The sequence below is a fragment of the Buteo buteo genome, chromosome 25, assembly GCF_964188355.1.
Source record: "Buteo buteo chromosome 25, bButBut1.hap1.1, whole genome shotgun sequence".
In the NCBI taxonomy this organism is placed as follows: Eukaryota; Metazoa; Chordata; class Aves; order Accipitriformes; family Accipitridae; genus Buteo; species Buteo buteo.
The window spans coordinates 20,801,622-20,828,310 of NC_134195.1; the positions used below are offsets into that span (position 1 = coordinate 20,801,622).

At 46.1% G+C, this 26,689-nt stretch overlaps 1 protein-coding gene across 1 annotated transcript; it reads right to left on the minus strand.

The window, feature by feature from the left end:
• Positions 1–1,767: 1,767 nt before the first annotated feature.
• ACE2 (angiotensin converting enzyme 2) lies at positions 1,768–25,849 on the minus strand. The gene is made up of 18 exons (XM_075057264.1): positions 25,667–25,849; positions 22,583–22,741; positions 20,584–20,677; positions 19,819–19,962; positions 18,617–18,729; positions 17,956–18,064; positions 17,137–17,234; positions 15,534–15,703; positions 14,297–14,523; positions 13,363–13,507; positions 11,664–11,762; positions 10,887–11,009; positions 10,356–10,528; positions 9,355–9,413; positions 5,078–5,178; positions 3,970–4,086; positions 2,540–2,734; positions 1,768–1,888 (listed from the first exon to the last, which is right to left on the minus strand). Exons 1-18 carry the CDS (start codon positions 25,847–25,849, stop codon positions 1,768–1,770), a joined length of 2,430 nt encoding a protein of 809 aa, XP_074913365.1.
• Positions 25,850–26,689: the final 840 nt, after the last annotated feature.

A 26,689-nucleotide genomic window follows, 5' to 3' on the forward strand; every position in this document is an offset into this window, starting at 1 on the left:
CAATTCTGAATGGTGTTTTTTGTTTCATAGCACAGCTTTTAAAATTGATCGCTTTGAAATGAACGCCTTGCCTTAACGGAAATGTTAATCTTAACAACAGATCTGAAGATGGCTGGCATGACTAATTACATTATTTGATTGTTTCCAGCTTTGCCATTCCCTTTTTCTGTTCCTGCACGGTAAGTGGAAGACCACACATAGTTGAATTATTTACCTTAAAAGATCAGCTAACATACTAAGGTTTGGGGATGTTATGGTAATGGGATATGTGGTGTAGGCAGGCAACTTAAAGAAAAATTATTTTTATTCCTTTACCTTCCTGTTTAGTTTGCGGTTAATCAGTATCATCTGCCTACCATTTTGAACTGTCTCATTTAAGAGTCTTGTCTCTTAAATAGGAAATGAGTGTGGAGCATTAGGATAGTGCTTTGAGAGCCCACAGAGTGCAGCTGTGTGTTTTCAGATATATGTTTGATTGCTTTCTAGAGTTTCTGATCATTTTGGAGGCCCATGAGTTTAGGAGTCTGTGCATTTGCTGAACGTTTTTGATGCAGGCTCATGTTTGTGCTGGCTCTTTGTCGGAACGCGGGGCTGAGCAGACACCTTGTGCCCTTCGGTCACCCTGGTGGGTACAGAACAACTTCACAGGTATCGCGGCAGGTATGGCACGGGACCTACAAGACAAAGAAATGCTGACTCTGGAGAACACCTAGCCAAACTTCTCACTCCGAGTGGGACTGTGCCCACCAATCGATCAGCTGTACCTTTGTCTACCTGAGCTCTGAAGACTTGTAAAGGTGGAGATCCCACAGCCTCTCCCAGAGCATGGAATAGGCAACCTGTTCCAGTGCTTCACTACCCTCCCTGTGAACAGCTTTTCTTTGTCAGAGGCAACCTGAACCTTGCAAGCCTCAATCTACTGTCCCCTGTATGTAACGGTGCAATTTGTATTTGCAGTATTTGTAAGGCAATATTTGTAATAGTGGAGGCAATGGCTAAGGTACTGAAAAAAAACCCCAAACCTTTGATCATTTAGTATTAAGGAATTTTATTCCATTTTTAGATGACAACATAACACAGGGGTTTTGGTTTGGTTTGGTTTGGTTTTTTAGGGAACATGGGCTATTTGGTCTCTACAATACTTATCAAGCAAACAGTTAAAAAAATAACTTATATTACAACTTCCTAACAAAGTTCCAGTGCTTGTTAGTCTTCATCCAGTATCCATTTTACATTGATACAGATTTCCTGAAGGTGCAAAATTTGCAGTTATTTCATATCAAATTGAGTTCTTCACTAAGGTTCTTCTGGTGGTCAGGTTTTTTTCTCACTGTCTATTAGATACACTTTTGAAGTCTCCATCTGGAAAGATCAGGATGTTCCTCGTGGCCATTAGGAGTATGTGAGTTATTCTTATGTCTGTCCTGATCTGTATACAAGTGTATACTTCCAAGATTTTTGTATCTCATTACAGAGGAAACAAAGAGAAGTTGGATGCAGCACACTTACGAAAAGCAGCACAAATAGTGTGTAATATTACGCGCATAATTCATAGAAAAGCCACAGGACATATATCTTCAATTTTTGCATGTTTTCTAGTTACCACATAAACAGCACATTTAGTTGCTGTTGTCTGTGAACTAGTAGATTAATGGTCAACCAGAAGACATTATGTTTGATGACATCCATACTGTTTTGGTCCTTGCTAGGCACTATTGTTAAAAGTGAAATGAAGAAAACCAGAAACCCTTAGTGTACCCACATCTTCTAGAATGATGTTTGTGTCTCTTCAGATGGCTCAAAACCCATATTGCTTTTGCCCTCTTCATCATAAGGGTTCACCTGTTCACAGTTTGATCTTGCTTCACTCTTACTTTCTCTCGCTCTCCTGTAATGAAAATTCATTTTATGTTAGAAGCCCCTGTTCTGTTCCAAGCCCTTCTGGATCCCCAGAATCCCCTGCTGTAAATAATACTGTGTTTAACTGGGAATATTTATATAAAAGGAATTGTATTGGGTTTAAGGGGAACTGCAGCAAACCTACTATGTTCTTAGAAACCCATGGATGGAGAGACATAGAAAACCAGCCCAGCTATATTGTTGTTAATGCAATAATATTTAAGGAAAATCGTGTTACTGGACAGCCTCCAACAAGATTATTGAAAACCGCAGGTGCTGATGAATGTGGGCAGCTCTGCTGTTGGAGAAGGCACTGTCTTCCCAACAGGCCGCTCCATCCACCCTGCAGCAGGGTTGGCAGAAGCCTGGCCACACCGCAGCCGCCTGCGGCCGCAGCGTCCCGCTGCCTTGGTTAAACCGCTGCAGATGGGGAAATTGCACTAAGCTGCCAAAGCTGCCATGCGCTGAAAGGCAGAGGGCTCAACCTTGAGCTATCGCTGTTGATGGGAGGGCAATAATAAGCTTTAATTCCTTAACTTGCTTCAGTTAAATTTGGCAGCCTGTTTGTAAGCACCCCAATGATTCAATCATTGGGACATCTCCCAGCGGTCATGGGGATAGTATCAAAAATATTACTCACTTTTTGCGATCTCTCTGCCCAGTGATGATCAAGACAATAACTCCGATGACAACCAGGCTAATGACCACCCCAAATATAATTAACCAGACGGTGACTGGCGGTTCATAAGGTGTGGCCAGGGTTGGAAGTATGCCCACAAACTCCAGCGTGTTATCACCCAGTCTGAAAGCCTCATTGATTCGTCCCCGAGACATCCTGCCATCAAGAGAAAATTCAAAGAGTTTTACATGTTTGTTGGAAGGAAATAAACAGGTTTTAGTTGTTTTATAAATCTCCAGTGTGACAAGCTTCCCCTGAACTGCTCAGTTGAAAAGGCTGCGCAGGAGCTGCTACTAAACCCTTATTACTTCTGGCATGGGGTGGTGAGTGATGACCACAGTAACTTAAGCCCTTAACCTGTTGCAGCTTAACTGACATGTGCAGACAGTGTATGCACTCTTAAACTCAGTCTTACCATTGATTGAAATGAGGCAAACAGCCGTCTTATCTCCCTCTCTATTTGCATTTTGCCCCTCATTCTCTTCCCCCTATGTTTCTTGGCTATCCATAAGTTTCTTGGCTATGTGACAGAAAACCACAGCTTTGACATCTTCTTACCTGTTTCCCTCCTGCAGTCTTCCATAGTTTCAATTCTTGTGTTTTTCACTGCCCTGAAAACCCTTTCCCTGGTGTATTTTCTGTGCCTTGTTTTTCCCTGAACTTCTCCTTCCACTATTCAGTGCTAACTGGACAGTGACTTTCATAGCCATATTCTTCTCCCTTGATTCACCAACTTGATCTCACTGCATTTTCAACCCCATCTCATGCTGCTGCTGCTTTTAGATTTGTGCCCCCTTCATTTCCCACTGTACATTATCCGTGACCATCTGCAGAGCTGCAGTTTTACTTATTTTTACAGCAATGACTTACAGTGGTGTCATACTGTGCTATAAAAGAGCTCTTCATTGACTCGTAAGTGGGAACTAGCTTCTGCTCTGACCTTTTCTATATAATCAAATACATCTGGCTGTCTTTCTAATACATCATTATTCTGGGGTCCTTGCTAACAATAATTCTAGCACTAATGAGAGGAGGAAAACACGTGTGCATGCACACACCATTACCGTGCTCTGTATTACAGAATATAAGATAGTTCCTGTTAAAGTTTGAGCAATGATAATTCCTGGCAAGGTATGATGCAATTACATGTGTTATGGCAGTTTTACAAGCCCCCTGAAGCATTTTACATTGGCTGTTGTCCAAGACACCATCAGATAGATGGACTGCTTTCTTTCTGTCATAACAGTTTCTCTCATCCCACTTTTTCCACGCTAACTGCAGAACTGACTTTCTTATCCCCCCTTCTGCCTGAGCTGACTTGAGCACTGCTTTCCCTTCCACCCTTTCACCTGGTTGTTTTTTTTTCTTTTTCCCAGAGAGCATAATCTCACCTGATGGCATTTTCCACGTCAGCTTTGGGCACAGTATCACTGATATTACCTGGCATGCTGACAGTAAGGTAGAAGGAGATCCTTTGTGTCTGTTCCCCAACATGAATGTCTGTAATCCTGAATGAGAAACAGAAGAGAAAGGGGGTTTTAATTTTTTTGAGATTACATTAGCTTTAAATTTGGGCAAATGAACAGTTGTGTTTGATCAGCAATGCCAGGGTTTTAGTTTATGCTGAGTGAATGCTCCCTAGTGACCTCAACTGGGAACTGAAATCAATTTTCCTGACAGAATTTCTTTTTCTATGTGCTAATTCATAACTTCAGATGGAGAGAGTCTATCCTGTTTCTAAGACCATCCTTGGCATAATTTTCCAAAGCACATAATCAGCTGCAGAACAGAGAGTGTTTGGGGCAGGTCTTATGAATGGGGTCATGTATGAAGTACCAAGTGGGGAAAAAAAAAAAAAATCCTTCTTCCTTATATTCTGCTGGGAGTAGATCCTAGATGTCACATGACTGATGTTCTATAAAGTAGTATCAAATAGCTTAAGCAGATAGCTTCTGAAAATTTTTGAAGAGGCCTAATAAAAAGGGTTGTTTTTCTTACCAAAATCAATTTCAGATGATAAATTTTACGCTTGTAAATGAACCTAGATAAGATTAGTAAGTCTGCGCAGAATTCTAGCGCTTTATAATCAGGTTTATCTTTCCTTGGCCCAAAACCTCTTGGATATTCAGTATCATACACATACATTGTTAGAAATTTTTATTTCTAATCAAGGTATCTTCCCTGATATTCCCATATAGGCGTCAGGCACAAATTCTCAAGGCTCACTTCCACCACTGATAAGCTGTGGGAGACAAAGCCTTCTGCATCCACTGAAGTTCCCTAACTTTAGCAAGTTACTGCTAAACGTCAGACTCCTGGGTGAAGAGGAAAGACAGCATGTAACCAAGCTGGCATCTTGCCTTTTACAACCACCTGATGTTTGACATTGTTTGCTATCACCTTACATTTGACAGAAGGCACAATTAATTCCACCAATTCATGCCGCTAGCGAACCAGAAGCAAATAGACGTAGCTGGCACAATTAAGCAAGCCACTCACTGAAAGTTGACTTTCTGTTTCTTCATCTCTGCAAAGTATTTTCTCATGGCATAGGCGATGGATGACTTGAACAAGAAGAGCTCGCTTTCATCCCATTCATACTGCAAAAACAGCACAGGAGAAATCCATCAGAGATGGCAAGTTATCTGACACTAAGAAATCATTTTAAAAAGAAATAGCAATTGTAATGCCTGGCATGCACTTCAGTATTATTTATTTGTGCCATGATAGCATTCCAGGAACCTCCTCAAACCTTTTAGCTCTGTTAATTTGGGCACTCTGCAGGAGAATAACCAAGCAGGCATCCCTGCTGCCAGGCACTGCATCATGCTGTCCCTCTGCAATTTTGGGTACCCTGACACGGGGCTGCTGAAGATGCTGCAGCCCCAGCCCGTCTCCCTGCCTTACCAGGAGAAAAGGCAGCAGGAGCAACATTATTCCTACTACATATTGTGCATTCCATTTGAAGTCTAAAGATTTCATAGTTTAGATCTTGTTTTAATCACGTAATTTTATTGGCAGACCTGTTCTTTTAAGGAGGAGAAACCCTGGGGTGGGGTTGCTGTGTGAAGGTGGCTCATTGATTTGCTTGACGAGCTGGGATTTTTGTTTGGGGTTTGTTTTCTTTTGGTAAAAAACTCTTTGCATCTTTTGTCGTTTTTCCATGGAGAATAGATAGGTGATATAAAAAAATGCACTGCCTGTGTGCAGGCTCCTCCCAGCCTGCCTTACGAGTCCAAAGTTATTTGCAGGGGAAGTCAAAACCAGCTTCTCTGGGGCAGGACCCGAGAGCTGCACAGGGGGCAAAAACCACCGCGGGAGCTGATAATGCAGCCCGGTCTGTTGTGCAACACTGCGTGTGCGCAAAGGGAAAATTCCCCTCTGAACTCTGTGGCAATTTTTTTTGTCCCCCGAAGGCCTAGATTTGACTGTGTTTATGGCACCCGAGCCGGAATGCCTATAAATGCTGTCAGTGGTAGTTTCACACGGCTCCTGACTTTCTTGAGCATGGCTCAGGAAGGAGTGGTAGGAAGCAGCTCTGTTGTAACGGGCTTTATAAAACCCAGCGATGTTTTTCAGCCCTGTCCTCCTCTCGACACCGATGTAAAACGAAGGGAGAGAAATACCCAGGAGGAAAGAGCCAGCTGTCGCCGATCCACGCGGGATCAGCCCCCGGGAAGCGCGGCGGCAACCCAAAGCCACGGCTGTCGGAGCAGCCCCGTGGCGTGCGGAGGGCCGGGGCTGTGCCAGCTGGCCGAAGCTCTGAGTCAGTCCCGTTTGCCTCGGCAAATGCCCCTGGCTTTGTCCTGCTGGCCGAGGGGCAGGCGGAGCCCCGCGCCGGAGCACCTTCCATCGTGACCGCTGCTGTCTCCGGCAGCTGGCAGTGTTGACCGTCACAGCCGACGATGCTGTTGTGGGGTTTTGCAATTTTTCATTTATCCCAACATCTTTAGGGTCTGCAGTGCTTGCTTTTTTTTTTTTTTTTTTTTTTTTTTTTTTTTAACCAGGAGCTAATTGAGCTTGATGCCTCTACTGCTGCTTTCTGTACTTAGCATCTTAGCTTTTTAATCGTTTATGCATTTCCGCAGCGTATAGTTTGTCTTTTTCAGTCTAATGTATTCTAATTGCCACTGTGCCTCTCAAGTGCCTTTACAAATACCATTACTGGCTGTGTGGATGGGAAGTACCTGGCTGGCTTCTGATCTGTGTTTGAGTAATGACTACCCACATGCCTTCCCAAGGCATCTCAGAAACCTGCCTTGGTGCTCGCTGCTTTGCTTTCAGAGCGAAATGAACTTTGCCAAGCGCCTCTGCGCTGTTACGGTGTGTTCCTTCCAAGATCCCACGCGTGACTTGTAAGACGGTGTAAGTCTGGCCCCCGATTCAAAAAGGATTTTCCACTGTAAAATACATCTAAATGCCTGTAGGCTGACAGCTCTCCATTCCCTAAGGCTGTCTTGTGTGCCAGTCTTTTACAACGTAATCACATGTATGACATTGACCCGGGGGGGAATTTTGAATTGATGTTTGAGGAGGGGTCCCGTGTTCAAGTGGTGGTCGGGGGGCTGACACTCCTGGAACCCTTTATTTTAAATAAGGCAGACCCCAAGCGATTCAGCGGGGGTCTTGCAGCGGTTTCCTTTGGGAGGGCACTTTCATAAAGCCCCAGCTGAAGCAAAGCTGTGGGTGTTTCAGCCTCATCAGCTACACCGGTTATCGGGCGATGCTACGGCTGCAGCTTTAATCTCATCAGCCTGAAAACAATTAGCAGGGTAATTGCGGCAGCACATGCTGTGGTACAGCTGGCGTAAGCCCATCCATGAGCCTGGGCGCTTAGTTTGCCAGATCTCTGGGCTATTGAAAGTTCCCTGCTGGTAAGAGGCAGGGTCGGCGTTGGGGAGGTGCAGGACTGCCTGCCTGAGCTGCGGCTGCCCCCGCCGCCGCCCCAGCGCTGTCCCCCTGCAGAAGAGGGGGGATCTTCCCCCTTCTGCTCTATCCAATGCTGAAGAGCAGAAATCCCAAAAGATTAGCTGGCATACTCAGAATGCTTTCTGCTGCCCTAACGGTGCAAAGCAGCTCGAAATACATCTTAAACAAACAGTTGCACCGGGTTCCCAGCTTCTGTGCGCTGTGAGCCGCACAAAGCAGCCAAAACATATTGCTCTGTGTGGTTGGGCTGAGATTCCTGCCCGAGGTTCCCCCTGCCTTTTCTCTTTGCCAGCTCATGCATGTACCATTACCCGCTGCTGGCATACCAGCATTCAGCCTCATGTCCCCGGGAGCAAAGCATAAGGGAAATTTGTGGGGAGGCAGAAAGCTGCTGAATGGAAAAGGTTTCTTGCAAGTTGGTGATGTGGGCTGGTTTTGAGAGGAAAATGCATGGCTGGCTCTTCAGAGCTTAGGAACCTACCGTCCATGCAATCATTCAAATTAAGTAATCTGTATGAGATTGTTTTACAGCTGCTCAATTGCACAACAAAAGACTATGATGGCAAAAGGCAGGCATAAAAATGGTATTAAGCTAAACATTAACCATAATGACTAATAAATATGTTGTAATATGGAACCTTTTCATGCTGTTGATATCAGTTTTGAATTGTATCTAACTCGACTCAGTGGTCTAGGAAGCAATAAAACTCCAGTGGGGCTTGCATGTGAGAGAGCGATAGAAGCAAAAGCACCAATTCATATGAAAAATGAGCGCATGGTATTGTGTCCTTGCTAGTCCAATAGGCTCCAACGTGCAGGTCTAAATGACCCTCCTGATGACATACTCGTTCTTGGAAAATTACTAATGTTCTGCAAGGTGAAAATGGCTATTAACAGGAATGAAGTGTCTGCACTTAAGCCTTCTCTGCTGCCTCCGTCAGATTAGCATAAAGAGGCACAGCTAGAATAAGGAACAAATTTTCAGCCTGGGTTGAGCAGATGGGCTAAGCCAATGCTCTGCTTAAAATCTTAAAAGCCATCTTTGGCTTTGCTGAGTTCTTTCAGTTGCTGTAATACATTTTATTGGACCAGCTGGTATAACTGGGGAAAGCAGACGAGCTCTTGGGAATGAAAGCCCTTCTCCTCGTCTGAAACAGAAGCAGCTGCGCTGCCCCCCCGCAATCTTAATAACAAAGCTGTCTCTGCATAAGGGTTGGAGGGCAGCGAGGCAGCTGAATATATCAGGGCCTGGAAAGATTACAGCAGACAGGCAAACAAAAATCTACAAAGGAATGCTGACAGAAGTGTTTCAGTGTGAAACCAAGAGCATCTGAGAAGAGAGAGTGGGATTCAAACCCTCTGCTTTAGCCCCACATTTAAATGTGAAGTAGCTGCTCTAATAATAATTTCTGAAGGCAGCCACCATAGCCATGATAATGGAAATTAGAAGAAATTAGGTAGAGGCTTTATTTAGACACATCAGCTCAGCTGGGAAGAATATAGCTGTTTTCAGGTACACGGGTTCTCCTACGCTAGCCTTCCAGTCCTGTCCTGTAGCAGGTAAAAAATTATCAGTACCTTCACAGAATAACTCAAGCTATCTAGGCACGAGGTCTGTCTTAAAGTGGGTGGGATCACCCCCTGGAGAGGTCCCTCCACTAATTGTAGAGGGAATCTTGACCACAAACCCAGATGAGACATCTTTTATGTGACAGCCCTTCACCTGAGCTGACGCCACTCTTCAGACACAAGGACCAGCTATACCCTGCCTTATTTTCCGAGAGCCATTAGCACAACATCTCTGTCGCCCGAGCAATGGGAACGAGTGCCACAGCGCGCACACTTACCGCCTGGTTCCCCAGCGCTGACTTCAGGCTGATGCGCACTTTGATGGCATTGCCAGAATCTGGTTTAAAAAGAAACAAGGGCCACGTCAGAGCTGCAGCGACAGAAAGCCTGTCCCTGGGAAACGCTGGGATGGCTGGAGTTTCCTTACAGGTTCCCCTGGCCAGCTTGGTGGGACTGATCTTGTTTCCCTTCAGCCAGCTCTGCCGCAAACTTCTGCATCTGGGCTGTCAGTCACCCAGGTCGGGGTTTGTAGTAGACAGAAGGAGCGAGCACATCGGGAGTGCAGCCCTCTGGTCTTCTTTAGACATTTCCCAGAGGAAATGCCTCATTCCCGCCATTGGGAATGAGCAGCTCAGTTGCAGATGTCGGTGTCTGGTCGGGTGAATCCCACCATTAGAGTCTGGCACAGCACTGTAAGCGTTATGGTGCCCTCCAGTACTGACAGTGATTACACATATATAAAACCTGGGTGGTTCAACACTCACTGTCACAACAATAGGCTGAAAAATGCATTTTACCAAGGTCTCCTCCCTTTGAGCCCCCTTCTTTGAATAGCACATGACAGCAAACAAAAGATTAGTAATTCTTCTGTGCTGGTTTGCCCCTATGCTCCCACCCCAGGGTCCTCTGGCTCCCAGGACTGGTGGCTCCCAGCCCTGCAGAACAGGCACCACTCAGGCAAGACCAAGACTCCGGTCTTTCTTCCCTGTGCACAGCCATCCCATACTCTTAGCGCTGCCACTACTTTAAAAAGTAATAAACTCTATTTCTGAAAACGGGGTGAGGCTGCGACAAACCTCATGATTGCTGACTTCTCCAGCTTTGGCCATGAGGAAGCCAGTCTGCCTTTCCATGAGTAAAACTCATGCTCAGCGTGTATTTCCCATAACCCTGCTTCCCTCGGGAGAGGAGCCTTCAACAGCTACAAGAGAGAGGGACTTTGCTGGTCAGGGGTTGAGGACTACCAAGAGTCCTTAATTCACCCACAAGCCATACGTACATGGAGCCCAGTCTGTTTTCCAACCAATGTATCTGCCAGAATTGTTTTTTTGCAGCCACTTATATAAAGGTTCGAAGTAGTGGAGCAAGGGTGCTGCATTCATGTATTTCTCTCCTGTTACGTTTTCCAGTGCTTGAGTCCAGGGCTTGGATCTGCCTAATTCAAGCAATTGCCTGTGTATGTGGAAGGAGAGGTAATATATGTTATTGCCATGTTCCATCTAGACATCTAGCAAAACAATCTGCAATTGGTATCAAAGTTTTCTTTTTTGTTTCTGAATTCCTTCCTTCCTCCCATCATTCCTATTAATAAAAATAAATTATTTTCTCATTAACAGACAATTAAACCTTTGATGTTTTGATCCTCAGTGGACATAAATTTAGTCAACTTCGCAAAATAAACTGAGTAGATATATGCTAAATTTTCAAGCTAGGTTTATTCTTGATGCAACCTCATTGAGTCCTGAAGCTTTCAAGGATGAATTAGGTTTTCTTCTAGTCTGATTTATTTGTGAGAAATCTGCTTTGTTACCTCAAGTTCTGACCAGCTGCACTGGAGTTGGTAATGTCACATGTGTGAAGAGGGCCGGTATGGTTAGCCGCCTTACAAAGCGCCTCCTGAAACTGGAACTGATAGATGGTCCGGGTATAATACCTAAAGGAAGGGAAGGAGAAGGGAGGCACAGGTTTTGTCAGTCATCTGGCAAGGAAACATGCAAGCCCGTGGCCGTCGGGAAGCTCTGCTCCGTGAGCCGGCGCTCCTGCCTGGGAGGCTGCACCGCAGGGAGAGGGGCCAGCTGATGTTCATAGGCTACGCCAACTCAGATTTAACAAAACGCCAAGACCAAATGCAGCAGAAGAGCCCCAAATCTGTTTGCTGCAACATAAACCGGGAGCAAGTGAGGTTTTTAAGGCCCGACTCTCTGCTCTGGCTGAGCCCTCTGAAACGAGATGGCCGGGACACGGAGGGACATCCAGAGTTGGTTGCTCCAGGGCTGCGTGTCCGTGGCCCGAGTGACAGCGGTGCGGGGCGTGCTGTCTGCTCAGGAGGCACATACGGATGTGCTCCTGCAGGTTCCATGGCAGCACGAAGCTTCTCTGCTCAGCAAGAAGCTCAGCAGCCTCCTCACTGCTCAGAGATTGCTATGGAGCCGTGCCTGACGTCCACAGAAGAAATTCCACTGACTTCAGTGACCTTCAGTCAGGACTCTAAACAAAATAAGGTTGTGACCTGAGACAGTAGATGGTTTAGGTAGTCGGGGCTTGTTCTGTACCCGAAATGTAAGTCATGAATTAAACACTGAGCTACCTTATGAATGAGTAATCATTGGCCACATGAAACAGCGCTGCAGGGTCGCAGTAGGTTTCATCATGAGGGACTGGTTCAACAACACCAACTATTTCTCTCCTGGGGATGAAGGAAAAACACAGCATTTCTGTTAATAGATAATAAGGAAAAATAATATGACTCTGCTCTTCCTCTGTATTGTCTGATAAGTAAGGACACCTCTCTCACTTCCAAACAGAAGTCCATCCAGCCCCCAGTAACCCCAAATGAGTACTGCTCCACAGCTGGACACCACAAACAAGCAGCTGCTCTGAAACTGGTAATGCAAGGAAGGGATTTGTATGATAGCAGAGTGTACAGGGAGTAATTAGTGGTATGAAAAAAATCTACAAGACACGAGCTTCACACACACCCCCCTCATGCCCTGGGCCATCCTGAGTTTGGAGACTAACACTTGTGTTTTTGTGCTGGGTAAGTGCACGCAGAGACTGGGTGACCCAAAAGTTGTATGGCCTGCTGTGCCACTGGGCTGGAGATGAGGTTTCTTTTTATTTTCCTCTCCTGAGAGCGTGTTTCCTGAGCAATACTATGGAAACAAATCCACACCCAAAATTCTGAAAATGGTAATAAGCTTACATGGAAATATTTTCCATAAACCTGTATTTCAAGGTCTTGTTCCAGCAGAGAGCTCTGCAGTGCTGCTACAACAGATGTGATAAGCTTCCCTGAACAATTTGTCATTCTATGTTTCTCTGACGTCTCTGCTACTTTTGAATAAATCAAAGCTGACTGATTTTTACAGTGGGTCAGGAGGCTTGCTTATATCAAGTTATATTATAGATTTTGTTTGCTGATGGAGGCTTGCTGTTTGTGTTTGTGTTTTAAAGTGCAGACTCCATTTTCAGTGTGGGGCTTCTTTGGTTTCTTTGCATTTTCTGCCCCCATGATAACCAACCTGGGAAATGACAGACTCCAGTCTGAATCAAACTGCTTTTTAATCTTGAGCTCCCAGGTGCTGAAAATAGATTGGTTGGTGGGCATAATCTGAAAAGGCACCTCTGGATGTTACTTGCCAAGAGAAATGTATTTTCTTGACCAAGGTGCTATCTTAATACATCAGCAAGGAAAGAATCGGTCTGGAGTCTTTCAGATAATTTGCCTCCAAAATTGCTCCAGAAGGCGGAGGAAACGCAAAGCAGAGAAGTGTGCACACATTTTTGGTAGACTGAGATCTATACGCTTCTCAGGCTGGCAAGTACGATGAACTTCGCTTTCCACTTGTCCTTCAGAAGGTGGGAAGCAAACCAGAGCGTACGTCTGATGAGACTCAGGGAAGGGCTGTACTTAAGCCATGAAGATCTCTTGGGGCACGCGGCGGGGGGACAGCAATGTTGATCCTGGGATCTGGGATACCCTGTGCACAGGCCATGGGCTGTCTTTATCGGAGAAGCTGACATGAGAAATTAGGAGAAAGTCTGCTGAGAGGCAGAGTAAACTGCCTGGGGCTGTACACAGTGCTAACGGGGATACACGGCTTGTGAGACCTTGTCTGCACCAGGTTGGGTGTTTCTAGCCAGCACTCTACCGGGCTTTGTAGAAACACCCCGAGAGACAGATCCTGCCCTACGGGGGCACAGGCACCTCAGTATGTTGAGTAACTACAGAGAGTTGGCTTTGCAAGTTCATTTGCAAAAAAATCCTCTTTGTTTCTCAAACTTACTTCATCTCCCACCACCGCTTCGTCCATTCCTCCTTCGTAATCTCACCCTTAAACACCATCCATCTCCACTTCTCCAGCATGTAAGTAAAAGGCATTGTTCCAACAATCGTTAGCGCTTGTTTGAGCAGAAAGTTGATTTCAGTTTCTGAAGAGAGAAGCAGTTAAGGTAATGGTTATGGTAGCAATTAGTATCTGATTAGATGGCTAAAGTTGCTTCCTTTTACAGCTAATGCTTGCATCTGGTTTGAATTACAGATTTTCACTAAGGAAAAAGTGAAATGAAGAATACTGCTGAAAAAAACATGAGAAAAGATCACTTAGGTATTGCATACAGTTTTGTCTCTCTTTCTTTCCCCCCTACCTCTTAAATAACCTAGCCCATTGGCATTTACATTTCATTATCCTCCACTGAAAAACTTCCCAGGCTCTGGGGAATTTTGAGCTGAAGACTTTGGTACATCTCCATCCTTATAGTACTCAAAGAAGCCAGACAAGCGGCATTATAATCAGGGCCTAACTACATTGTCCACTCAATATTCACTTAAGTGGAGATGTAAATCTCAAGGTTTCAGTTTCATTTGAACTGCTAAATACATACCTCAGTAGAGATATGTATGGATTCATGCAACAGAAATTGAAAAGACTATTGGAGGCTCACCTACATGAACTATGAAGATTTTGGGATGAGTTGTTTAGCACTGAAGGTAATGCAGTGCTAGCTATTTGTTTCTAAATTAAGTAGCAGCCTTATAAAGTAGTGATCCCTGCTTCACAATGTGATTTGGGAAAAAACCAGTATTTCTGGTAAGTTAGTGGGGTAAGAATTTCAGAAGCCTCTCAGTTGATCATTCGTTTTGCAGACACCATCTTCTGCGACCAAATAAGGCCTGCAAGTGTTTTCACTTAAATACATAATATTTACGCATTTATTTACCTTCATCCTCTTGGAAAGTTGGCTCTAGGAGGTCAAGAGACTTCAAGTGCTGAGGAGTGGCTGCAGAAAGTGACATAATTTCACCCACGGCCTCGTGGAAGCCCTCGTTGGCACCGTCTCTTAGCAGGTAGGGCTGCACGGAGTACGCCATGTCGTACTCGATGTGGCCCATCTCGTGGTGCGCGGTCAAGAAGTCGTCCATGGTCACTTTGGTGCACATCATGATCCTGTGCGCCGGAGCGAAGTGTTTGTGGTTAGAGGAAGGGTGGCCCAGCCGGCTGCTGCCCGGTCCCTGCCTGCCGCAACCGCGGGGCAAAGCGTCCTCCGGAGCTCGGGAATGCCCCTCGCCCCTCGGAAAACCCGGGCAGCCACATCCTAACATGGGGGGCAGCTCCTCCTGCAAGAGCAAGGCTTGGAGGGGAACTCGGCAAAACGCTTTCGGCAACCTCGGAATTGTGCCGGGAGTCAGAGAAAATTGCCGTTTTGTGAGAAGCAGCTGCTCTCCGAAACTTGGTGATAAACTCGCTGCGTGTGTTGGAGCGGGTACCCACCATCAATCTTAGGCAGAGAGTAGTATAAAAAAACCTGTGTGTCAGTGACTCCTGCTACTTCATCCGTGTGTAAATCCTATTTAATAACAGGGTTTCCCTTCACCTTCCCCAGACTGCGGAGGTGCGAGGCCGGCGGCTCTCACTAAGGCTCAGCTGGGGACCAGCCTCTTTCCCAGGGCAACTGTGGGGGCTGGATTTGCCCCAGGAACTTGCTGTCCCTCTCCTTTCCCAAAGATGGAAGAGACTGATGGATTTTCGTGAAACTAGATATATCTGCTAAAGATAGATGGTGGGCTCTCAGGAGGTTTTCACTTGTGACCAAAGGACCCTATGCCGTTGCTGCAGAATGTGCAGGTGTCCACAAATCTCAGTGGTATCCACAAGCACCCGCATTTCTGCTCATTCCTTAAGCCCTAGAACATAGTCATTATTTCTCTAATTCATATAAATAATAGTCACTTCTCTGCTTAAATTTGAGAGCAGTCCTTAGGTCTTCACAGAAGTTACACAGAAAGGTTTACAGTCCTGCAGGATCCCTGCTCTCTTGTCTTCCTTTCCCCTCTTATTAGCCAGAAAAAAATAATAAATAAGGAAAAATTATAACTTAAACCAGCATGGTGCACCTTTAGTGAAAATATGAACGTTCTAGGAGATGGTATAAAAAGGGGTCATAGTAATTGCAGTACCTGTAGTCATTTTTCCCCAGATCCCACGCCGTAGGATGGCAGACAACCTTCCTGTTGTCGGCCGGCTCTGTGAGCATAGAATTATTCCAGAAGCCCTCAGTCATTGCACTGAGGCCGATGGAGGTGAAGAAGGCCTCAGCAGCTTTGAATATTTTCACTGCATCCCATTCCTGAAAGACACAACGCCACCGTTAACCACCGCTTCTGCACGGAGCCTGATCCCGACGTCTGGCTTAACCCAGGGCAGCTGACTTCATATTTATCTCCTAGCCACTTTGGATCAGCACCTGACTTACTGGGAGTAAGACGGCAGCGTCTGCCTTTGGCACTTCTGTAAATTCTGCTGGGAACTGGAATTAAGTGTTTTCCCCACGAGCAAAATAGGTTTCTGCACTCAGAGGTTCAGCAGATAGCACCTGGCCCAGAGCAGAGAAGCCCTCAGTAAAGATAAGGTAGTGAAGATAAAGAAGGCATTCCTGCCAGTGACACGTCAGATCTGGGATCCGACCTTTCAGCCCCTTCAGTCGGGGACAACTCATCTGCGGCAGTGGAGCTGCCCTCCCAGCAGACGAGCAATGAGAGGAAATCGTGGCCAGAACCATAAAACCTGGCAAATGTACCTAGAGGAGTTACTTATCAGATTGTAACTGCATGTTAATGTCCAGAATATTTTTGTCATTCAGCACTTTTATTATTCTACATAGCAGGAACTCTGCATTTACTGGACTGAGTTTTCACAGAGATTTAGGTGGCAGACAGCTCAGTCGGACGAGAATCCTAAATTGGGCACATCCACCAACAAGGATGAGTCCAGCCTTTGCCCTGAGGCTCTGTAAGTAATGCTTCCCTCCTCACGGTGGTACTTCAATTACACAAATTTATGACTACAAGGGGGTCAGTACTGTGAAATGGAGGTGAGATTAATGCAGACTTGTGCAAACTGCTTATGAATCAAATTTAGCTATTCCTTCTCTTGCCAGCATAACATTTGCGTAGAGTGCTCCCTACGAGAGGAGGGTAGATTTCAGGTGAATAATCACATTTCAGAAATCAAATTCCACCAATCACTTTTTATTTTATACCATGTTCTCTGTCTGCTGAAGGTGCTGTCACAGCTGTTAGCACTACAGATCTCAAGCACAGACCTTATGGTGCTATGCAGTTATCAAAAGATAACAGGCAGCATTGCAGTTTCCTAGCTGTATCCAAATAAAGGAGACTGGCAAAAAAAACCCCGCAATATACAAACTATTTGATTATGGTAATGGTTGGCAAAGGTCATATTTGATACCAGCCAACTCCGTGATTTGATACCAACCAATATGTTAATGGATAGGTGTCTCTGAAGAAAATAGACTTGGAGCCAAGATTAAGCCAGTCAAAGACAGTGGAGAAGAAAGAGAGGAGAATAGCTGAGGGAAAAGGTACAGTGGAAAATGCATGAACACATTAAGGTGAAGAGAAAAAAAGGATGCAGAAAGCAGTGCTTTGCTGGTGGTGTGTCTGTCTTAGGGCAGCTATGGTTTTCTAGAGAGCAGCTGACGTGGTGTATAATTTTTATACCGTCTAGATTTGCTACATAATGCATAAAGGCATGTCCTACCTTTTGAACCATTGCAGAAGTTACATCAATGTTTGGTTTGGCTGGATAGGGAACGGTCAAGGCATACAGATTTGTCCAGAATCTACCCCACATATCACCTTCAAAAAAGAGAGTAACATAGAAATACTTTAAAAGGTTGATTACATATTGTTCGAAAATGCCAGACAGTTCTATAAATTGTGCAGTCTCTGAAATAGGGACTCCTATACATCTAAGCAGGTCTGATCCAGATGTGGAGGGGAACAGTTCTGGGAAGTCAGATCAAAGGATCAAAGATCCTTTTATTCCCCAAGATCAGCTATTCTTGTACAATACAGTTTCAGGACTGATCACCTTCCTAAAGGTCTATTCACAACTGAACATCCATGTTGTTCGTCCATGTGATCGCTGCTGCTGTGTTTACGTACATTACAGTTACGGCAGCTTGATGTTGCACGCTTTGAAAGCAAAGTCATGAAACGTGGGAACTTAGGCTAAGATTTAAAAGGAAAAACGAGTCTCTGAAACTCTCATTTCTAAGGAAGGCAAGTGCTGCAGAGGGGAGATAAATGTCCTAGCCCAGTGCTGGAGTTTTGAGCTGGGTGCCGCCAGCTCTGGCAAGGATAAGGACACGTGCCTTCCCTACCTGCCTCTGCTGCTAAGCACCTGTGTCATCCCTGCCAGGGACTTCTTCCCCATTTCTCCTCTCTCCTTCTCTTATCTGTAACCTGTTTGTTAATATCCTGGGTAAACAGGCAGATTACTGTGTTCCCACGTGCCTTGAAGGTGAGTGTCCTGTGTACAAAGCCAGGCTCGCACGACACGGCTGCATTGACGTACCCAGCAAGTGAGCAGGGAGGCATCCCGTGGAGCTGATGCGCTCGGGGCCGTAGACCTGCTCCAGCCGGTGCCTCACGTAGGCATGCAGCTGCCTGTACAGAGGTTTTATCTGGGGGCAGAGGAGGAGAAGGAAACAAATTATTTTCTCTTTGCTCTACACCACTCATCCTTCCTAAACAGGGAGCCTCAGACGTGTCCCTGACGAAATTCTGCTGGCAAGTGAGCGCACCCCAAACCCGCAGCGGAGCTTTGCCCCCTGCCTTGGGGCTCAAGCACTGAGTCCAGAACGTAGCCCCAGAAGTCCTGCTCAGGTACGAAGGAGGGAGCATGGCTAACTTTAGATGCGGCGTATCAAGGATGCCATCTACCCCGTGGGGACCATACCTCCCGCCATGGGCCCTACCTGGAGGACAGACATGGGTCTGCAGAGCTCCCTCTTTCCCAGCCTTTGGCACAGTGCAGCCCAAGGGGACCAAGCTGGTCCTAGAATGGCTGCAGAGGTAAAAATGGCATGTATGTCTCCCAACATCTGTTAAACCCATGTAGACTGAGATTAGCCAGTTTAGAGCAGGTCTTGTCTTCCTTCACAACACCGACACCGAAGCCCACCACCACAAAGCACAACCCTGCGGCCCCGGTGAGAGCTTTTTCCTGCCTCTACCTGCTCAAACGTCTTCTCCACATCTTCGACCAGCTGCTCACGGCTGTATTTGTATGCTTCTGGATAGTCTGCTTCATAATTTGCTCTCCAGTAATCTCCGTAGTCAGAATAATCTGTGAAGGGCAGATGCGTCACGTCAGGACACCACGCGTCCCAGGATCCCAGGAGACCTGCAGCCGTTCCCCCAAAGCGAAGCGCGAGATGCTCTGGGTCTAGCGGGGAGGAGAGTGCTCCCCCGAGGGTCTGTCCCATGAACGTGCGGGTACGGGAGATCTCCAAGAAATGCAGAAATTGCAGTCATGGTTATCTGCTAATTAGGGTCGTTCCAGCTGGAGATGGAGGCCAAAGGACACCGTCACTCCTGACTGGAGCTCCTGTGGCTATGAGGGAGGGCAGCCTCTGCTCAGGCTGGATACTAAGGGGTTCTCACGGAAGGTACAAGCTGGTGGACGTTGAATATGGGCCCCCTCCTCCAGCAATAAAACCACCAGGGCAGGTGTAGACACCAGGACTGAAATTCAGCTCCCAGTTCCACCAAGCCTTCCAGTCCACGGAGCTCCATCAAGCCTGGAGCAGAAATGGCTCATAGCTGAGGTTTCTCTCTTAGTGGTATGGAGGAAGGTCATAATGACCATTTCTTCATGTTTGGTTTTTTCCTGTCTAATTATGTGGACTATAATTTCTTATTCCTGGTGTCTAGCTCCAGCTTTTTAACCACCTGGCTGCATCTGCTGGCCCAGGTCTACCCAATCTGATCATTCTGGTTAGGGCATAATGCTTATAAATGTAAGACTGCTTGTGGCTAGTGCATGAACGTCAAGGCTGAACGTCAAGGAGATGTCACCAAGACTCAGCGGCACTCAGAAGCTGTTTAAACTGAGCGTGCTTGCCCATAAGCCGCAAGCAGTGCAGTTCTGGGCAAGGCAGTATGTGATGAAGGACACTGATACATCACGGCGTTTGGGAAAGGTGCCAGCAAAGACATCTCCCTTGTGTTCTAGGCTGGTGACAGACCTCTGATCTGGTCAACGGCACCTGTCTGCGTTGCCTCTCACTTTGCGACGTGCACACCAAGAGCAAATTAAGCGCAAAACACTGCTCGTCAATGTTTAAAAAAGTATGGGATTTGAATTCCTGTGCAATACTGCGGTATGTTTGTTAATTTCTGGAAGCCAGAAAAAAAGAAAAAAAATGTGACTTACTATTAAGCTCTGCAACCTCATTTTTAAGTTCAACATACTCTTCGTATAATGGTCTCATCATCCTGCCAACATCAGCTCTCCAGCCTTCCCAGGCCCACAGCCTCTCATGATAATCCGTGCTGTTAGCCATAATAGCGTCCAGACCTGTCAGAAGAAAAAAATAAGTACTAGGCCTTGAAAAAGCAGAATCTCTTTATTTTTCTTTCACAGCAGGCAAATGAGCCAAAGAGAAAGAAATTTCATAAACTAAGAAGAAAACATTGTGTTCGATACACTGAAATATCCTGTTATTTTTTTGCATCCTTTTCTGATTTAAGATTTTCCCCTTCTTCTCTTTAAGACACACAGAGCAGATCACGAGTCCCTTAAATGCTCTCTCTGCATTAGCTTCCCTTAAGTTGGTAGCATTCTTGGGACTGGCCTCAACGCAACGTTGAGTCCAACAAGACTTTGACGACAGGGGAAAAAACCAGACTTTCTGCGATGCAGGCAAACCCCAGGTGACAGGCAGGCTGTCGTACAAGGTGAGCAGCCCTCTCCAAATCTTGACTACTACAAGTAGGAGACAGTACGTCTCGTGGGCAGCAGGCCCGCTGGAGGTCCCTGAACTGCAGGGTGCAATTAAATTATGACTAAGCTTTAGACAGCAGGATATAGCTATTGAACCTACAGCCTGGTCTCTTGCAGTCAGGAGCCACCCTGGGGCTTTTTCTTTTTGAAGCCCCAGTGTAAAGGACACAGCAGGGGCACTCGTTGGTACCGTACCTGGCTCCAGCACCAAACACTCAGACGGTTCACCAATTTTACAGACGGTCCCAGTGCTGTAGATGGTACTCATTGTATTTAGCACAGTGTTCAGCTGCAAGTTAGATGTGAGATAGCCCGTTAGAAACCCACTCTGTGCAAAATAACAGCCAATTATGCTAATTCCTTAAGAGCTCGATTCAACACTTCACCCACCAGCTTAACATTTAAGCTGAGTCGAGATTAATGAAAGAATTTGCCTAAATGCATTACTGAACCAGGACCTAGCTGGAAAAGACAGATAATCTCCCAAATATGTGACGTAATCTACAGGTCCTTAATATCCAGTCAGGCAGAGCTCTGGGTTTAATGAGCACAGACTGTCACGAGAGAGTTATCAATATACAGCAGCAATAAAACAATAAAGTTTAGCAATGCGCTGCCATAAGCGTGGACTCGCCTAAACTTTCCAGGTAGGTTGTGGTTTTGAACGGCAGCAAAAAGGGCCCCTTCTGCAGATGCTGCCAGGCTGACTGTTGCTTGTGGTTTTTAACATCGCATCCCACTGATTGCTCAGAGCTGCTTATACTCCATTACACAGAAGTTATGGTTCATGTCTTGGGTCAGCTGAAGGCCAAATGCGTCTGAAATCATTCAGCTCTGTCTCAGAAGCCATGCTACGTAGCTCTGGTTTTATTTTTTTTTTAATGTTTTCAGGTTTTCCTACCTCGAGAAAAACATGCACCACTTTTAGCTTTTCCTTTAGGACTATGTTATTTCTCATTTAAAGCTTTAAATCAGAACTATGTGGAGCTGTCAGTGGGAGGGGTAGTTAATGACTAGCTCTAACTTTATCTCTGTCAGCATTAAAATTAGTGGACGCCCAGGGAAATTTTTGTATCAGTGAAGAATATTTAAATATTCCTATGGAATCCCATCGGACTATACAAAAAGTCACTTTTCAAGCAAGAATCAACAATTTCATCCCCAAAGGCCATTTATCTAGGAAACTGCAAGTGTCTAAACACGGAGGATACTGAAGAAAATACCTCCTCAAGAGAGACAGCATTACCATCAGTGCACTGCTGTGCTCCAAAATAAATATAAGTTTGTATGAACTGTCAGCATTCCCACCAAGGTAATCTGTCTTTCCAGAAAGACAACTCATTTGGATCAGACAGGAGATCCAGCCAGTCCACTGCTTTTCTTGCTCGGTGGTTAACACTGCTGATCTTAGCAGAAAAATCTCAGGACCCTTCTATAATCGGGACTGTAGGATCCCCTATCTCAGTTATATGTTTCAATTTGATCTCCAGCAAAAGGAAGCTGATTTAACCCTCAAGTGTTTGCTTATAAATCCTTTTTGCGTCTACATAGCTGCTTCCTCCAGTTCCACATACAGTCGTTATCTATATACATGCCTTTTACACGAACTTGTCAATGGAAACGTCAAATCTCGTTATGAATGTTGCTAAATCTTGCTGGCCTTCAGCAGCTTTCCGTGGAAGGAGGGCACCAACCCTCCCCGGTTTCAGTGCCCGCTGTATAGAAACATCCCCCCTTTTTCACGGTTTGATAACGCAACGCGTGCAGAGAACGAAAGTCTTCCTCCGTCTCCACCCGTCTGACTCACTGAATGTGCTTTCACCCACCTCTTTCTGCTCGTTGCCCTGGGTCTGGACCCAGCCGAGCACTCACCACGGGCCCCCTTTTCCTCTTGTGACTAATCCGGCCATTTGTGCAAGGACGACTCTGGGGCGTGTGCGTGTTTGAAATTCATTGCACGGATTTCCTGGCCAAACTGCTGACTTGAATGGGAACCAGCTGCCCAAGCCAGACCACCCCTCCAGCCCTGTGCTGCTATGAGCACCTTGTGGAGGGACCCTCTCCACACCGATGCCGGGACACAGCACCATCCTGACACCAGCAGGGTGCCCACAGCACCATGCCCTCCCTCGGGGGTGTTGCGGGAGGCAGCTCGACTCACCCCACAAAAAATGAGCTTCATTCAGCAACTTACTCTGTTATATTTTTCCGGTGGCAGCACAGATGATCCTTTCTCCTGGAGAGCCTGGATCTGGAGCCTGATGAGATCATCCTGGATACTGGATAACGGGAAGCTGCTGGCGTTCCTGGAGGCCTCGTCATAAAACGCGGACCACTTGGCAGCCGCCTCATTCTGAAAGGGGTTCACAAAAACCCTGAATTACTCCACCAAAAGAGTGCAGCCTGATATACTCAGTGGGCAAAAACTTTACTTCTAGGGAGAACTTCATTTGCGGAGACCACCTGTGGATTGCGGCTTGAGCGCTTGCACTGCGCGGTGAAATGGCTGGAGAACTTTTTGGGTTTGTTTTATTCACACATCCAGATAACCATTTTCCTTCGGAAGTAGCAAGACTGGCCCCTCACACCATGCTCGTTATAATTTATCCAGCATCACCTGGCTGTGTTCCCTGCTACTCTAAATCACCACATATTCTTCCCGTAGTGCTTTTCTTCACCCACCTGTGCTTAACAGAAACCAGGTGCAAGCCAGGGCACAAGAGGTCTGTGACACAGATGTCATTCCCCATTTCTCCTTCAGTAGCACTGATAGACACCAGCCAAGATATTGATATTGAGTCTTTTCATTATGCAAATATCACTTGCTCCTGAAGTTTTGGTGAATAAAAGACTATACTTGGGTATAGGAGGCTTTAAACGGGTGCCTGAATTGGGCGTGCAAAACCTCAGTGTTTCGCGTGAGGTTGCTTTTACCACTGCCGCAATTACATACCGTGACACTTGAGACTCCCAAATTTCAGTGCACAAAGTAGCACCATAAGAACATTATTTGGATTTGGGACTGTCTTACCTTTTTTTTAATGTGTTTGTACGTAGTTTAGCACATCAGCACCCATCCCAACTGGCAGCAAGAACAGTACCGATTAACCTGGGTCCTTGGGACAGTTTAATTAATTGTGCTCGTGCCAGAACTTGCTGGGCTGTGGAGAGGACACCTGTAACACCTATCCCTCCCTGCTGAGGCACCAGGAAACACAATGTCATGTGTGCCTGCGGAGCTCTTTCGTGATGGACCCACCGTACCTGCTTCAGGCTCTGGCAGAGGGAGGCGGTGGCAGATGTAAGCCCCCTGCCGCCCCATCCCTCATCTCCCCCTGCCCACGCAGCCCCTCTGCGGGGGGGCAGCCGTCACCAGGAGGTTTTCCAAACTCTTCCCTTCACGGGAGCAGAGCAAACAGCCCTGCCGCTGCTCAACGGCTTGCAAAGCTCAGTGGGGAAGAGTTTGATAAGCACCCAGAGGAGGAGCATCGCTGCGTAAATCTCTTTCTGCACTCCTCATCCTGAGCGGGGACGAAAAGGTGCCTTAGGAGCGGCGCGGCAGAAGAGGGGGCTCTTTGGCTACAAAAGCCAGGGGCAAGAAGTTAGATTGCTGTCTGATTTTTCCCCAATTAGAGGAACTGGTTGATAGGTCAGAGGAATAGTTACGGGGTTTGTGGCCCAATTTACAAGGAAAATGGATGGGAAGGAGCCAGAAGGGACAATATTCATTAACTCTGCTCCTCCAGCAGAAAGGGAGGAGGGGAAGCAGCGGGTTTATTACCAGTGCTACGGAAGAGATCAAGCGAGAGAAAACGTTCTCTCTGAGCACCAGACTAATTGGTTCTTATTGCTGGTATCTCTTCGTGTATTTTATTATCATCTCATTAATGCTGAAAGTACTATATGGGGCTGTCATTTTATGTGTTTGGAAACATTACAGTTTAAGTACCTGGTGCCTCAGAAAACATTCCAGATTGACAATGATTAGTCATTAAGATTTCTTCCAGCAACCGGTCTCCTTGCTTTAATTAAGAAATATGATAATTAAACCATGTTTTAATTAAGCTATAAGACCACAAAGTGGAAGACTTAAACCATTACACAAAAGTAGATGTAGTATGTTCAGCTTCATTTTTATGCTCTGAATTGTTTTTCTCTAAAGCTTGAGTTAACTTTAGAACACACATGGCTACAAAATTCAAGGTGTTTTTGTTCGTTTTGAAACGCTCCAAGGTTACAGGATGCTAGGCTGAGGCATGGCAGTACCCCTAACCAGCCAGATCATGGCTGTCTGCTCTTTATAAACACGGTACTTGCCTGGAGACCCCCTTGGCTGGGACAGCTAGAGGTTGGCATTGGGAAGCAGGGAGAACTGTGTTGCAAGACAGCGTAAGTACAAATGCTGTTGTTCTTCCTGCAGATAGAAGCTGACTTTCAAACCAACATACCGGACTACAGATTCCACTGCTGGCATTTGGAAATCCATGATCTCACTTCATTTTTTCCCAGTTCAATACCTCCAGGCAGTCTACCAACAGCCCTGACTATGAGAAGAGCGATGCGGGACAGGGGGGAAGGTCCCACACTGGGTAAAGGGTGTGGACCACTATATAAAACCATCAGCAAACATTTAATAGAAAGCCTACATGCAGAAAATGTTTGTATATTCAGTGAGAAGTAAAATACTTTCAGCAACAAAGAAGAGAGAGCGTTGTCCGTGTCAGTAAAAAGCCCACTGTTAGTTCAGTCTTAGGAGAAGTGGGAGACCTGAGCTCCTGTAGGTGCGAGACTCGAATCCCATTCCCTCACGCCGCAGGGCAGCACCTAGCCCAGGCCCCGGGAGAAGACCACCCCTCCGAGCTGTGCCGTCCCCAAGAGGACGCACAGAAGCGCCGTGCTGGGAGGCACTGGTGCTGGTGGACCGTGAGCAGGAGAAGCATCCTCTCTCCATCCAGCTCAGATTCTGGGGCCAAACATGCAACGCTCCCTCGCCTTCTCCCTCCGCTCGCCGGGGTGACTCGAGGTGGTGGCTAGAGACACGTCCAGCCTCTGGCCATCCCCAGCACCAGCCCGAGGCTGTGGAGGCTGGTGGTGGCCCAGGCACCTCCATCGAGGCAGCGCTACGTTACAGCAAGCCCCTCTACCCTCCTGGAACTACACCACAGCTACCAAAGAAGTAGCGCTCCAATTTCAGCCAACCGCGGTGGAACCAAAATAAGCTAGAAAGCACCGTCAGGTTCCTCAAACAACAGTAAAACCAGCAGGACGGAGCACTTACCATTTTCCTGGCATTCTCCTCAGTGATGTTGGTGTTGTAGTTCCATGAGGCAAGGGAGCTCTCGTAGCTGATATTTTCTGCCCTCCTGTTAAACTCTTCTAGAAACATTTGGGCTTGTTGTGTGACATCCTGAGGGGTCACCACAGCACTCAGACCACAGAGAAGCCAGAGGTGGACCAACATATTCGTGTCCGGGCTGAGAACCTCCCAACGAAGTAGGTTTCCTCAGGTAAGCTTCTCTGTCGGGCTGTCTCATCAGCCTTCAAGCATGGCTAGCGTGAAGAAAAAAGGCTGAATCCAATTTGCTGGGCCTTTTATAGGTTTTATCCATTGTAGGAGAGAAAGGAAAAAGTTTCTTATAAAAAGCCAAATAAACAAAAGTCAATGATTAACTTTGGAAAAACATAATTACTCCTGCCATTTTATGGCCTTCTTATAAAAGGCTTTTACTTTTGGTTAATGTTTCCCAAATGTGCTGTCAATGATACAGCTGGTCACTTTATCTATAGCCTGCCCGTGTCTTTGGTAGCTCAGAATCTGTGAATCCTTTAACAGGTTGGTGATAAGCTGTAAAAATATTTAGAAACTTCACTGAAACACCAAGCCATGAACCTTAACTCCCAGGCAGGAAGAAACCCCAGTTAGCCTGACATAGGGTACCTGGTTGGGTGCTTAGGTCCATGTTTTATAAGGCTTTGTAAAGCCCAAGTGATTTGGAGAATATACCTAATTTTCAAAGCAACCGGGGCATATAAAACCAGATTTTTAAATGTGTTCACTGAACTATCAAAAAGTAGCAAGAGACTTCCTGGGATCACAGCATCTTGCGTAGAGACTTAACCTGAACTATAAATCAACTGGATTTAAGTACTAAGGTGACTGAGACTACTAAGATGACTCCAGTTTAATATCTAAATACCTTTGTTAATCTAGCTAGGAACCTAGCACTTACTGCAAATCAATGGGAAAATCAATGCATGAATTAGTTCTGGAAATGCAGCTTGGGTTGAGTGTTATCGATCA

Coding starts and splice junctions, on each gene's coding strand:
- ACE2 (XM_075057264.1), bottom strand. CDS start 25,849: ATGTTGGTCCACCTCTGGCTTCTCTGTGGTCTGAGTGCTGTGGTGACC. Junction 17,235..17,955: donor CCTCCCTGCTCACTTGCTGG/GTACGTCAATGC, acceptor TCTTTTTTGAAG/GTGATATGTGGGGTAGATTC. Junction 10,529..10,886: donor GCAGCTGGTCAGAACTTGAG/GTAACAAAGCAG, acceptor CCACATACACAG/GCAATTGCTTGAATTAGGCA.